We start from the raw sequence: 13,154 nt of genomic DNA on the forward strand, positions 1-13,154 counted from the left end.
CAGCTTGTTACTTTCCTCTCTGTGACTACATATTTAAATGTTAAAAACATAAAATTTCCAACTTGCAGGTACCCTCCTCTGCATTTAGGAAAAGCAACACTTATGCCTGATTGTGTTCATGACCCATAGAATATAACCGAGAACAATATTAAAGGGTGTGTTGCAAAGGTGGGTAAGTCATATGAAATGAATTGATCGATGTTACAATGGTATGCATCATAGGGAGAGTACCTCTCAAGAGCTCAAATACACATATTACACAAAATTTCCGCAGGGAAAATGTTCCTCAGCAAGAAAAAGCATCAGATAACAAAAAGAAACATCAACTTTACAAATTCAAGAAAGGTATATGCAAGTCATGGGAAGCAACTGATGCCATCAAGTCTAAAGGGAAACATAAATCCCTTCCCATTTTAAGCCCCCCTGCAGATAGAGTTCAGTGATGCATCAGGTTCAAATTATGGTAATGCAAAAATATGGACCACTATGTGAATTTGTCTTCTTTTTTTTTTTCTTGTTCTGCTGAGATCCATTTGAATTTCGTGATGTTAATATTGATATCAATGTTGAAAATACTGCTTATCAGAGCATCAATATAATAGTTCACTCTACGAAACAAATCATGATATGAATATATAGGTTTCATAAACACTGCATGAAAGGATTTTGAGTGAAGGAACAAGTGAACAAAGCACCCCAGCTGTCTGCTATTGACATCTGATGGCTGGGGTGAAGTCAAATCACTGTAGGAAACTGAAGTGCATGCTAAAATACTTTCACAATAATATATAATAGCACCTGTCAAGAAAATCATTATGTTTAATTAATTATATTCAAAATTGTGGCTAAATAAGTTTAAGTCAACCATGATCCAAAACAAATTCTCGAGCGGCAGCTTTCTTTTGTAACATACATCATTGTAATCACCGAACATAACTAATGAGAAATATTGACGAATCTCTCTCTCTCTCTCTCTCTCTGAGCACGTGCGCGGACGGACTTACGGACTTTGATGCAGACATGCATGCGTAGTTTAAGAGAGAATATAATGTGGAAGATATTAAAAAGAGGATTTTTAGCATTTACCTCATGCAATGGAAGTTCCCGAATTGACCGCCAAAAGAATTCCAGTAATAAATTAAGGATTGAAGATGTTTGATCCATCCACACTCAAAGCAATTAATACTGCTACGCTAGTTATAGCGGCAAGCCAAACTATAGCTGATCCTGTTAGAAATTCCAAGTGAATACAGAAAACACACCGTCAGAAACCAAGCGGTCCGACTTAGATAAGATCACAACTGGAAGAAACAAAAAATCAACCAATGATTGGATCACTGTTAACATGTATGATCAGAATTATGAGGAACTAAAAGCATTGCAAGAGAATGCGATAAAATGAAATAGAATGTCAGTCATAAATGTAGAATGAAAGCATACATTAGCACAATACAGAAAGTCATAAATGTAGAATGAAAGCATACATTAGCACAATACCGAAAGTCATAAATGTAGAATGAAAGCATACATTAGCACAATACAGAAACATTGATATTAATATTAGAGATAACTCTTTTTTTTTTGGGTAATTCAGTAGGGAAGACAGGCCCCTACCCGTTTTTTCAATAGATGTGGGAGTTACACTTTGAAGGTGTTAATTGGGGGTGTCAGCGGTAGGAATGGATACACCACAATGTGGTAACTGGGTGTGGGGATGCTACCACCATGACCCCAGTCCCTTTCCTATTAGAGACAACTCTTACCAACATAAAAGACTTCATCCAACTTGATGACTATACAGGTTTAATAAAAGGATTTGGGACCTATAGCTGCTTCTTAAAATACATCATTTGACAAATTAAGCATAAGAAACCAGATAAAAGGACATCCACATTTTAGTACTTGCCTTCACTACCATTTGAGCTGCTCTCAGGTTCAGTAGGTACAGTTTCTGAGTTGGAATTGGGTGATTTCGGGATGCTTTTATCTGATTTTGTTGCTTCGTCAGAACTCTTTGCCTTTCCAGCTTCAGATGAGACTATGCCCTGAAATTCCTCACTTACAATTAAGGCAGCCAGAACATCCATGAAGGACTCATTCTCCATGCCATCATCCAAATCTTTTTTCATTGGTGCGAAAGAACCATCTTCAACTTCAGGATATAAAATCTCATCATCAGATGCATCACTGTCCATTGATTCCACCTTCACCCCATCATCATCTTCATCCTCGACATAAGCCTTATATGTCAGGCGAAGTAATATCTCCCCAGAAGAACCCTTCCTAAAGAGGCCCCAACCACCTTGCAAGACTAGAATTCGATCAATTGGAACAGTGTCTTGAAGAGACCCAAGCTCAACCTAGAAAACAAACTCCGCAATGAATAGGAGATTTATGGCAAACTACATTGAAATTTTGTTTAAATATCAGCTTAAAGCACCGGATCATCATTTTTCCTAACTTCACAAGCATACCGCCAAACATAGCTAGTAGCTCAGAATGGGTGATTTGAGCCTCGACAATAGAAAACAGAGCGTTACACAATATAACAGAGCATTTACTACCTTCTAGGTTCCAGATATCCTCAACATGTACCGTTAGTCAAGAAAGAGGAAAACATGTCGAAGATTAATAAAGAGGATATGGAGAAGGATGATAATATGTCTATAGTCATAGCTCAACATGGCAGATTTCCATTTAATATCAGGGACCAAATCCAAAACTTTGAATTAATGAAAATTCATGGCTGCATTTTGAACTTTGTGCAAATATGATGCAGTACACCCACAATGAAAATATTGCATGTGCAGAATGAAACATTGAGTTTGTTACTCATCATCATCATCATAGCTTTTTCCCAACTAATTGGGATCGCCTACACGAGTCCTAGTCAGCCATTCTGCCTTATCAAAGACATTGAGTTTGTTATTATTATTATTTTTTTCTTTTTTCCTTTTTTTTGTGAAGTGATAAAAGTTTGTCATTATTTTTCTGTACACGTATACCCACAATGAAATTTTATGGTCCCAGATTAAAATTCAAATATGATTTTTTATGATTAATGAAAAGTGACAAGCTCTTCAAACGTAATGAATTATTCATGATAATGACCCATGGCAAGTGGCAGTCAAAATCTGTTAACTCTCTTTCTAAAACTCGATAAACTTGACCCTGCATTATTGGCATCCAGTATGAGAACACTTCAAGGGGGGGAAACATTATAATTTAAGGCATAGATAGACATCTATAATCACTTTGGATCCAGTGACTAGTAATTTACCTCTCCAGTGGCTATGGTGTAATCAGTGAAGCCAAATGAGTCCCTTACTTGGATGAATAACATTTGCTTTTTTGGATCAGCAACGAGGAAATGAAAATCCTGCCAACAAGCAGAAATTGTAACTCAATAAAAAAAATTGGTTTGACCATTCCGCCAACAAGTAGAAATTATCACATGGACACCTCACCTGATTCCAGATAGGAGCACCTGGAGGGCCAATAACAGTGGTTTGACTGTTCTTTTTACTACGAATTTTTTGATCTCCCAATCTTAAAACAACATATGGATCAGTCTTTCCTGGCAGCATTATTAGCAAAACGAAGATCAGATGAGCTCAAGTACAATCAATAACCTAGAGCAGACAAGATAAATAGGACCAAAAAAAAGGTTATTTAGAGAACAGTAAAGACAATCATAGAACTTGCATTATACTAAAAAATAATATACGTAAAAAACTTAGAAGACCATTAATGCTATCCTTGTTTCACTGCACCCAAATATTCTCAATGGTTCATGTTTCCTCTTTACATGGTGATAAAAGATAAATAGTTACATTGAAATGGGTTTTGCTATGTTTTTCTTCAGAAAAAAAAAAAAAACTAAAACTCAATTAAGGTTCAAAAACTTGATTAATACAATTTGCATTAGATGCCAAATATGTTGAAACTAATTTTAAAATTTTAAAAAAATGCTAAGTATGGACATCTATTTCAACAGAAATTTCATCATTAGTCCATCCAAACTCTGGTCCAGTTGAAGCAACATTATTAACTGATTTTCAATGGCAAAAAAGGAAGAATCTTGGAGCTCGAAAGCCATACTCTGAATAGAAAAACATGCATAAACATATGCTCATATATCAACAAACCATTGTTAATAGCAAAAACTTGTAAAAAACTACAGGATTTTGAGCAAAAGTTGAAAAAGTCCAAAGCAGTAGTCCCAAACACCAACAATGCATTATGACCACAGAAACTATCCAAAAGGGTTTCTTAAAAAGAAAATATATAATTGTCATAAAATGCTAATGGTCAGAGAAGAATGGATACCGGAGAAGACATAAGCCAGTTTTTGAGCATCTACAAGAGTCACAGACAATTCACCAGTAAAATCTTTGTTGCCTTCTTGGATCACACCATTTTTAAAATCCATTGAAACTGGACCAACTGCCTTCCCTTTTTGGAAATCAAGCACAATCTTCTTTGGACGAACAAAGAGACGAGGCAGATCCTCTGTGAGAAGTTTGGTCAAGAACCTAAAACAAAAAAAAAATACTCAAAATTCAATGATAGCATAATAAACACACATATCAACAGTTCGATAGTTCAACCATTATAGTGCATATAATGGCATAAGATGGGAAGAAACACATATTTTAAACATCTTCCATGAGAACCAATGTCAACAAGCTTGAATCATGCATTTTAATACAGGGAGTTGGTCACTCTGCTGAGTTTTACATGTCTATATGAATCATGCATTGCAAATTAAATGATATTTCTGCATTCTCTATTCCACCAAGTTCTTTCATCTGTAATGGTAGCAGAGCCACTCGTTTGCATATTTGAGCACATCGGCCTTGGTCAAGAATTTAGAGGAATTTATGTCAGTCTAAGCCAACTCAATTTTAAACTTTTTTCAAATGCAGGTTCAAATGCGTGCATACAAACATGCACATATCACATATTCACAAGCTCCAGTGCATGTATATGCAACATAGATGCATGCAGGCATGCACAAAAATCCAAGTGCAAGCACATGCAAAAATATCGACATTGAACAAATGCATATCTAACATGTGCAAACTCAAACACAACAAAACATGCATGTGAATAGCAAATGAGGCAGTTTCTTGAACAAAGTTTGGTTCGATGCTAACTATCACAATGGTTATTGGACTTAATGCAAGCGACGTTAGAGACTGACACAATACTGAGCAAGAACTAGAGGATTCTTGCATTCTTACTCTCAGAACCCATGGTCATTTCCTTTTCTTTTCTTTTTTTGAGAATGGGTCATATTTCAGTTTTTTTTGACAATTAATAATTGATACAAGAAACTGTTCTTTTGTCTGTTGTAGGAAGAAAAGGAACCTGCAACCCATTGCACCATCAGCTATTTTTTTTTAAAAAAAATTCTTATTGGTCATCATAAATTTGATCATCATCTTGTCTTCCCAAATTATATCAACCAAACCACAACATAAATTTACCTCAACGAGATCTAAAACGATATCTTCTTAGCAGAAAAAACACAAATCCACTTGGTTTTTTGGGAAATGACAAAAGACAATAGTTAGTAAAAGCCATAAAGAGAGAGATTTACTTACTTTGAGAGAACAGGAATGGCTGTTGTTATATGATCGTCAAACACATGCAAAACAAAATATGTGTGTCAGCAAATAGTCCTCTATATATATACACATATATATGGAGTAACTTTTATATGGCTAATGGTCCAGACCGAATCTGGCCAATCTAACATTCAGGATTCCTTCGCATTTGAATTTTAATATTTTTTATATAAATCCAAATCACTTGAAATTTGGATCGTTCACTCTTTTCATTTAGGTGCACCTAATAAAAATATTAAAAATAATTCACAAAAAATAAATTGACCAAAATACCTCTAAAAGATTCGAAGGTATTTTGGTCAATTTATTTTTTGAGAATTATCTTTTTAATATTTTTATTAATTTCATATAATTTGAATTTGTATAAAAAAGCTAAAATTCAAAGATGAAACACAACCATAGGCATCCGATCAGCCTCAATTGAATCTAGGCCATTCGGTGTATACTATTGCATCAGCCCTTGGGCTGACAAAATCTTTCTCCACATATCTGTGTGCGTCATGCGTGTGAGTGCGTGCGTATACGCGCATGCGTGCATGGGTGTGGGTGTGGGTGTGGGTGTGGGTGTGGGTGTGGGTGTGGGTGTGGGTGTGGGTGTGGATGTGGATGTGGGTGTGGGTGGGGGTGGGGGTGTGTGGGTGGATAGATAGATAGATATGAGAGAGAGAGCTCCAGATACTCTCTGATATTACAAGTTTCTGGAACACCTGCATCATCTATAGGTCTTTCAGGTGCTTTTCTTACAACTTTCCTTAATTCTATTACAACTCATTCTTCTATAAAATTTTACAGTAGGATTCTGTTTTTGATCAAATTGCACTGAAAAGATGCATATAAAAGGGCGACTAACATAACTAGAGGATAAACAGGACAATATGAGACTTCCTTTAACGTGTTAAACATAACTTGTTAAACATACCCATGAGATTGAAGAGCCGAAATGGTGACAGCTCAAACTTGATCTTTGGCAAGGAAACGAAGGCCCAAGATACAGCCCCTACCCAGGGCTCAGTTGGAACTAGCCTTAATTTGACCCATAACTCCCCATCAATATCAAAATCACGAACACCAACAGGTACCATAATGGGAATGACACTGAATTTAAGGGAAAGCATTAGCAGCATGCGAGCACCACCTGTATAGCGAAGGCCTATCTGATACCTGAACAACATGACCAAATCGATACATAAAATGGAAGGAAGTTCCTGCCTCAGATCAATAGATAATATTAGAGGGTCACAGGTCCATTTCTAGCATAACTTTGGAAGCATAAGCAATACCATTGTCAACTTAGCGTGAGCAAGATAAGTGAGCATATTTTCTAGCTTGTAGAAATCCAAGATACCAAAGGACTAAGCACAACAAACTAGTGCCAAAAAACATTTCAATTGCATAAGACAAGAATAGCTTGATCAAGGCTCAAGATTTCAGTCTACCTCACCAAAACTGTGCACAAGAAGTATAGAAACTTTTCAATTAAATCAGCCCCAACTTAGAGAAGAACTCTGAAATTCTTCCAATTGTGGTTCATGTGAAAGCATAATTTTGTAAAAGAAACATCAAATTGAGGCACACAAAAATAGTTATACAAAATGGAAAAATGTTCAAACTACAATTTACCTAAAGATAAAATCAGCAAAAAACAAATCATTCCATTTCAAGTCACCAGTATGCTGATATAAAATGTTTCAATGTTTGAACTAAATTCTTACTCAATAATCGTTTCGAAAGGAAAAAAAAAAAAGATTAGTTGTTAGTAAGGTTTCATGCACCAATACTTCTCATTCTATGTACGTTACTGGATCAATTACATTTTTTACTTTTTATTTATTTTAATCCTAGAATATGTCAATTATTTTTAAACAATTTATAAAAATACTGAATGGTTTCTCAGTTGGAAGACAAATTTGATTATAAGCATTCACATCATCTTACAAAGTATACAACTGATACAGATTGCAACATTAGCTGAATAAGGTAGTGAAAAACAGAACTCAACACGACCAATGTGGACCATGAAGAAATCATACAAAATGCTATGAAAGCACATGTGAGATGTTACAGCTTAGATTTATCTCCTTAATCAGCAAAAGACATTTGGTCAAATAAGAGAGAGAGAGAGAGAGAGAGAGAGAGAGAGAGAGAGAAACGATAAGAGTGATCGGAGGGAGGGGGATGAGAAGGAATAAAGAGAAAGAAAGACCTAGAAAGAACGACACCTTGAACGCAGATAAGGTGTATGCTAAAATGGGGAAAAGAGAAAATTTATGCGAAGTAAACATTTATAAAGCTAGGCAAAACTTACTGTAGATCATTGGCACGACGAGAAGTTCGCCTCTCAACGCTCCGAACTGATAATGGCTCTTCTCCTAAAGAGAACTGCTTAATCTCAACTCTACTTACATAATCAGGCTTTTTTAAATTGTCAATGACTGGCTGAAGCAACCCACTAATCCAGTTTTCGATCCCAACTCTGTATACTTTCCACAATTTCCCCAAAACCATATTCACCCACTCCACTGTCTCCTTCCTCTGAAGATCCTTCTCTGATAATAGAGAAAACCCAGTTGGAAGTTGAGGAAAAATACCCCTTCGGGGCTCTAAACTTTGCTTGCTCCTTTTCCTTGAAGTCCATAGCTTGTCAAATAGCACCCCAATAAAGAAGAAGAATACAAAAAGGCCTGCAATGTTTCGATTAATAGGAGGAGAAGGAATTGGGTGAATTACACCCAGTTGGGTCCTTAGTTTATCGACCAAAGGGTCTTCTTGCAAGCTTGTAAAAGCCGGTCCAATCTGAACTGGCTCATTCACTTGTTTCTTGTCTGAACTAACGTTGGTATTTGATCTTTCAAAGTCTAAATCATCAGAAAACCTTCTTGAGACGAAGAATTGACCAGATTTCAAGCTTCTCGTTGCTGAATCAATCAAATTAAAATCAATCGTTGATTTTTCATTATCAGACGACGATATCATGCATGCTCCAATACTCCCACAATTCAAAGCCCTCCAGTGAATCTCACTGGAAAATAATCCTGTCAAAAACCGGCGTCCATTAAACCTACTAGTACTTCTATCCTTGCTCCTTTTCTTGTTATGTGGATGCACCACAGGCGAAAGACAACAGAATTGAGAGACAGTCCAGGCAGCTGACGCCTGTTGTAAAAACATTTAAAACTGGAGAAAAGGCAGCCCTAATTTTGAAACGGGCTGAAGCGATTGAATAAAGTGAACTGGTAAACATAGATTCAGAACCAATTATTCACCTAATCAAACCCAACCAAACCGCAAGGCTCCAATTGAATCCCTAGAAAACAGATTCTCAGTTCATGAACAGATAGGCCCAAAATTAAACAACGAGATAAATCCCGAAACCCTAGAACCCAGCCTAAAGGAGCTAAGTGGGGAGTTCCCCGGAAACCAATCAATTCAGTTCCCTGAACCACCATTTTCGGAACAAACACCCAAACCCCAGAAAATAATCCGCCATAAAACAGCAATTTGGCAAGACTTCAAGCTCTCGCAAATCGAAATGACACCCATCCAAACCATAGGAAAGGTTCCACCATTGAAACACGAGGATTGGAACTACAGAATACTGGAAATTACAGGCATTTTATAAACCATAGTTGAAGTTAGGGACAGATGAATCTACCTTATCAGGGCTGGAAGCCATCGAAGAAATAAAGAGAGAGCACAAAAAGAAGAAATACAAAAATGGAATGAAAAATTGAAAGCTTTTGGGAAATGAAGAAGGGTGGCGCCAACCATAGTGTTTTTTCTGGTCAAGAGAAGCTCGCTGTGATCCTGGATAGCCCAGGTCGGCGACACGTGGCAAACGAGTTATCGCGATGTTTGTGTGTGTTTGTACTCACGAGCAAGAAGGCTCCCGCGTTTGCGCCTCGCACCATTCCGCGTGTGGTGGTCGGAACCCAGGTCCCTATTTGGTGTTTAAAAATTAGGGCACCAGACACAAAAATATAGTGCGGCTTGGCCCTATTTTTTTTATTTTTAATCCATTATTTTATAAGGGAGTTTAAATAAATAAATTAAAGTTTTCAAATTATTAGAAAAAATAAGTTTTTATAAGATTCCAACCTTATATTATATATTATAGAAGTACCCTCCACCTCAAAAAGACAAAAATTTAAATAGGAAAGAGTATTATGAAGTGGGAAAATGCTTTCCCTTCAAGAGTGGTTATTTAAATTTAATGTTGTTGCTTTCATTAATCACGTGATGCTCTTTCCTTTCAGTGGCTACAACTCCATTTATATTTATATTGTGCTTCTATCTTTGTTAAAAGATATCATTCATAATTAGAGTAATGATCTTATGAGACCCTCCCACACCCATATATGTAGAATCTTAAAAGATCATCATTAAATTTCGCATAGATATCTAAAAAAGTTATCATACGACTGAGTTTTTTTAGAGATCTATTCCAAATTTAATGGTGATCCTTTGATGTTTTAGACACATGGGTGTGGGAGATCATTACTCTTTATAACTATTAAGTGATTTTATCCTTGCTCAAAGATTGTATGCTCTTGCTAGAGTACAAGAAAACTCTCTATGAATAGTTTTAGGACTTGAAACTTCGGGGATGTAATTGTTTTTGGGCAAGGGACTAACCTCTCAAACAAAAAGGCAAAAAATAAAATCATATATATATAAAGTATATATTTTGTTATATAAATATACCAATTTTTCTTAAAAAAGGACAATTTTGTTTTTTGGCCAAAGACGCCGAATCACCCCGAAGAGGCCAAAGCACATAATTATCTTTTTAAAAAACACTTTTGTGCTTCTGCCGAATTAGACTGAATCTACCTGAAACAAGCTGAAGCCGTTGCAGTAGAGTTTTGCTTGCTTCGGTCTAGGCCAAAAATCCAAAGGCTTTGGCCCTTTCGGTCGAAGCAAAGCAAAATTGACAATATTGACCCCTATATTAAACTAAAGCTGTCCAAATTTTTAACAATCATATCTAATTATTTAAGGACTGAAAACACAAATTTTCCCTTTTATAAATTATTGTAATTCTAAAGTGGAACTCGTAATTAATATAAAAAACAAACACAATAAATATTTGACTCGCTCTTTTACATAGGGGCGTAAGTGTATAATGTGAACCTGCCGGAGTTCACTCTTTTTCTTTTTTCTTTACAATTCAATACGTGATATATTAAATATTTATCTCCACACATGGAGAATTAGGGGTGTTTTGCATGCATGTATAAATTTGCATAACTCCTGAGGCATGGCATGGCATGGCAACTTAAAAAAATCACGTTTTGTAGTGGACAAGTGCGTGATGACTTGAACTACCGAATTTGCGAGCCCTTCACAAAAAGAGTTGTTGTGGATGTATCATACGTGATGCATCATACATCCATCACATACTAAGTAAGTTACAAGAGAATTGCTATGGATGTGTGATGCATGATATATCTTACATCCATCTTATACAAAGGTGGTCATGTGACGCAGTGAGCACTAGTTCATGGATACTTGCATTTCATGACTATGTTCCTTTTTTCATTTTTTTCCTTGTATAAAAAAAAAATAGTCCATGAATTCAGGTATCCGGACAGAGCGATTGACAAACAAATCGAGGACACTGGCAATGTAAGGAGATTTACACAATGTCATCTTGAGCATCAAATGGGATAAAAAAAAGTACGTGAAATTAATGAAAAAGCATAGAATAAGATCATTTACTTTTTGTCAAAGGAAGTTACGATTATTATTGATCATTAGATGTGAAATTGGTTAGTTATGAGTATAAAATTAATTTTGCATGAAGTCAAAAAAAAATTAACTTGAACTATGTGATACACTTTAATTTGTTGGATTTCACATCCGATAGTTAAAAGTGATCGTGACTTTCTTATACCAAGAGTGATGGTCTTACAGCATACAATCCTTATTTACTCACAAACGAAAAAATTGAAAGGATTTCAAGAGTTTGTTGGTCTCTTTCGGCCGTGTTTATAGAGAGAAATAAAGTTGTAGATTGCTTGGCTAAAGAGAGGTCCCTAACACCTCCCTCATGGTTACAACGTTCTAAATTTTTATAAGATTTCATAACCAATTTGGTGGTATAAGAAAAGTTTATAATATGAACATTTTATTTGTCTGTGGTATTGAGACCCCACAATCTAATTTAACCATTGAATGTGAAATGGAGGCAGTTGGGGAGTTTCATTAACTGAACTCAAATTCTAAAAGAAAAATTGTCGAACTTCATGACACACCAAGCTACTATATTTGACATCTAATGCCCGCAACTTCCTTGTATTAAAGGAAAATAGTCTCATGGCATAAATTCCTGGAACCATTGTATGTGTAATTGAGTAGTTGGGGGTGTTTAATTGATTACGTTGAAAGTCCATAAGAAATTTTTCCGGATTCCGACACAACCCAAGCTGCAATATTTTATATCAGATGGCTATAAGATGAATAGTGTCATGATATACAGTCCCCTTCACATATCCTGATACACCTATGCATCCATTTTTGTTAGTTGATGAAAGCCATACATTAACATCTACAAAATAAACAAAGAAACTATAGAAGTCACTATGGAGATGCGATGTGCATTATTAGCAAGCATGCATTTCATGAGAATGTTCTTATGCACATGTTGCTAACAAAAAAAGTGGTTAGTTTGGACGGCTGGACTTGTGAAGTCTATTCCATCATCATGTATGGTTTAGTGATGCTACATGTACATTGCCTAAGAACAGGAATATGGCTCTTGAAGCTTTCTTGTGTTGATTTTTTTTTTGGGTTTAGGAAAAGTATGTTACAACCACGAAGTATGCCCAAAAAGATGTAGTTAGAAGTGGTCCGAAAATATATGGGACTTATGATCATTTAATAGAGTAAAATAGTATATTAGGATTCGTGTAACCGACCCCAATTAATTAAAAAAAAGATATACGACGACTCTCGTAATATGATCTCCTAAGTGCCTGTAGTCAAGCCCATGCAAACTAGAAAAAAAAAATTACCAAAATACCTACAAGACATGAACTATATAATATTTTACCCATGTCTGTGATTAATTTAAAAATAAACATTAGAAGACACATGATCATGACATGTCATGGAACGGTTGCAAAAGCGTAAATTGTTAACTAATTAATCTCTTGTGTATGGGTTGATAAATTTCCCATATAAGAAAGATGGTGTACAAGGAAACAAAAACGTTTGTTGGTTGTTATCTGAAAATTGGATCAAATGAGTATCCATGTTCACTTCCTCGTGTGAAAGCATGTATGCCTCTTGGTTTTTCTCCCTAAGAACACAATTAAAATGGATTATCTTATCATGCCTCAAGCTTTTAATTTCACCAGGGAATTGGGTGAAGAATCACCAGGAGGCCGACAAGATCGGCGGCACCATTGGACTACTTTGCCAAATCCTCTTCCACAACGACACTGCGGTGTTAAGAAGTTAAGCACAGGAAAATATACTATTCTCGTGTTCTTTATGAGAGACGGGTAAAAGAGGTTGATT

At 35.9% G+C, this 13,154-nt stretch overlaps 1 protein-coding gene across 4 annotated transcripts; it reads right to left on the reverse strand.

Annotated features, from left to right (window-relative positions):
• Positions 1-161: 161 nt before the first annotated feature.
• Positions 162-9,604, reverse strand: NTMC2T5.2 (Calcium-dependent lipid-binding (CaLB domain) family protein). 4 transcript variants are annotated; one of them, XM_020669522.2, is made up of 10 exons: positions 7,939-9,604; positions 6,553-6,794; positions 5,610-5,628; positions 4,330-4,535; positions 3,468-3,577; positions 3,281-3,379; positions 1,907-2,360; positions 1,087-1,227; positions 696-798; positions 162-423 (listed from the first exon to the last, which is right to left on the reverse strand). In XM_020669522.2, exons 1-8 carry the CDS (start codon positions 8,799-8,801, stop codon positions 1,139-1,141), a joined length of 2,082 nt encoding a protein of 693 aa, XP_020525181.1. In that variant the 5' UTR covers positions 8,802-9,604; the 3' UTR covers positions 162-423; positions 696-798; positions 1,087-1,138. The 4 variants fall into 4 exon arrangements, with proteins under 4 accessions (XP_020525181.1, XP_088703130.1, XP_011624656.1 ...); XM_088847004.1 differs by lacking the exon at positions 1,907-2,360; XM_011626354.3 differs by lacking the exon at positions 696-798.
• Between the last annotated feature and the right edge of the window lie 3,550 nt (positions 9,605-13,154).

Source organism: Amborella trichopoda, chromosome 9 (genome assembly GCF_054954075.1).
Source record: "Amborella trichopoda isolate Santa Cruz 75 chromosome 9, AtrichopodaSantaCruz75HAP2 v2.0, whole genome shotgun sequence".
Classification (NCBI taxonomy): domain Eukaryota; kingdom Viridiplantae; phylum Streptophyta; class Magnoliopsida; order Amborellales; family Amborellaceae; genus Amborella; species Amborella trichopoda.

Bases quoted from the DNA above. Each gene is read 5' to 3' on its own strand.
- NTMC2T5.2 (XM_011626354.3), bottom strand. From the start codon at position 8,801: ATGTTTTTACAACAGGCGTCAGCTGCCTGGACTGTCTCTCAATTCTGT. The intron at 6,795-7,938 runs GTAAGTTTTGCC...CATGTTGTTCAG, and splicing joins CGTCGTGCCAATGATCTACA to GTATCAGATAGGCCTTCGCT. The intron at 3,578-4,329 runs GTATCCATTCTT...TAATGCTGCCAG, and splicing joins ACTGGCTTATGTCTTCTCCG to GAAAGACTGATCCATATGTT.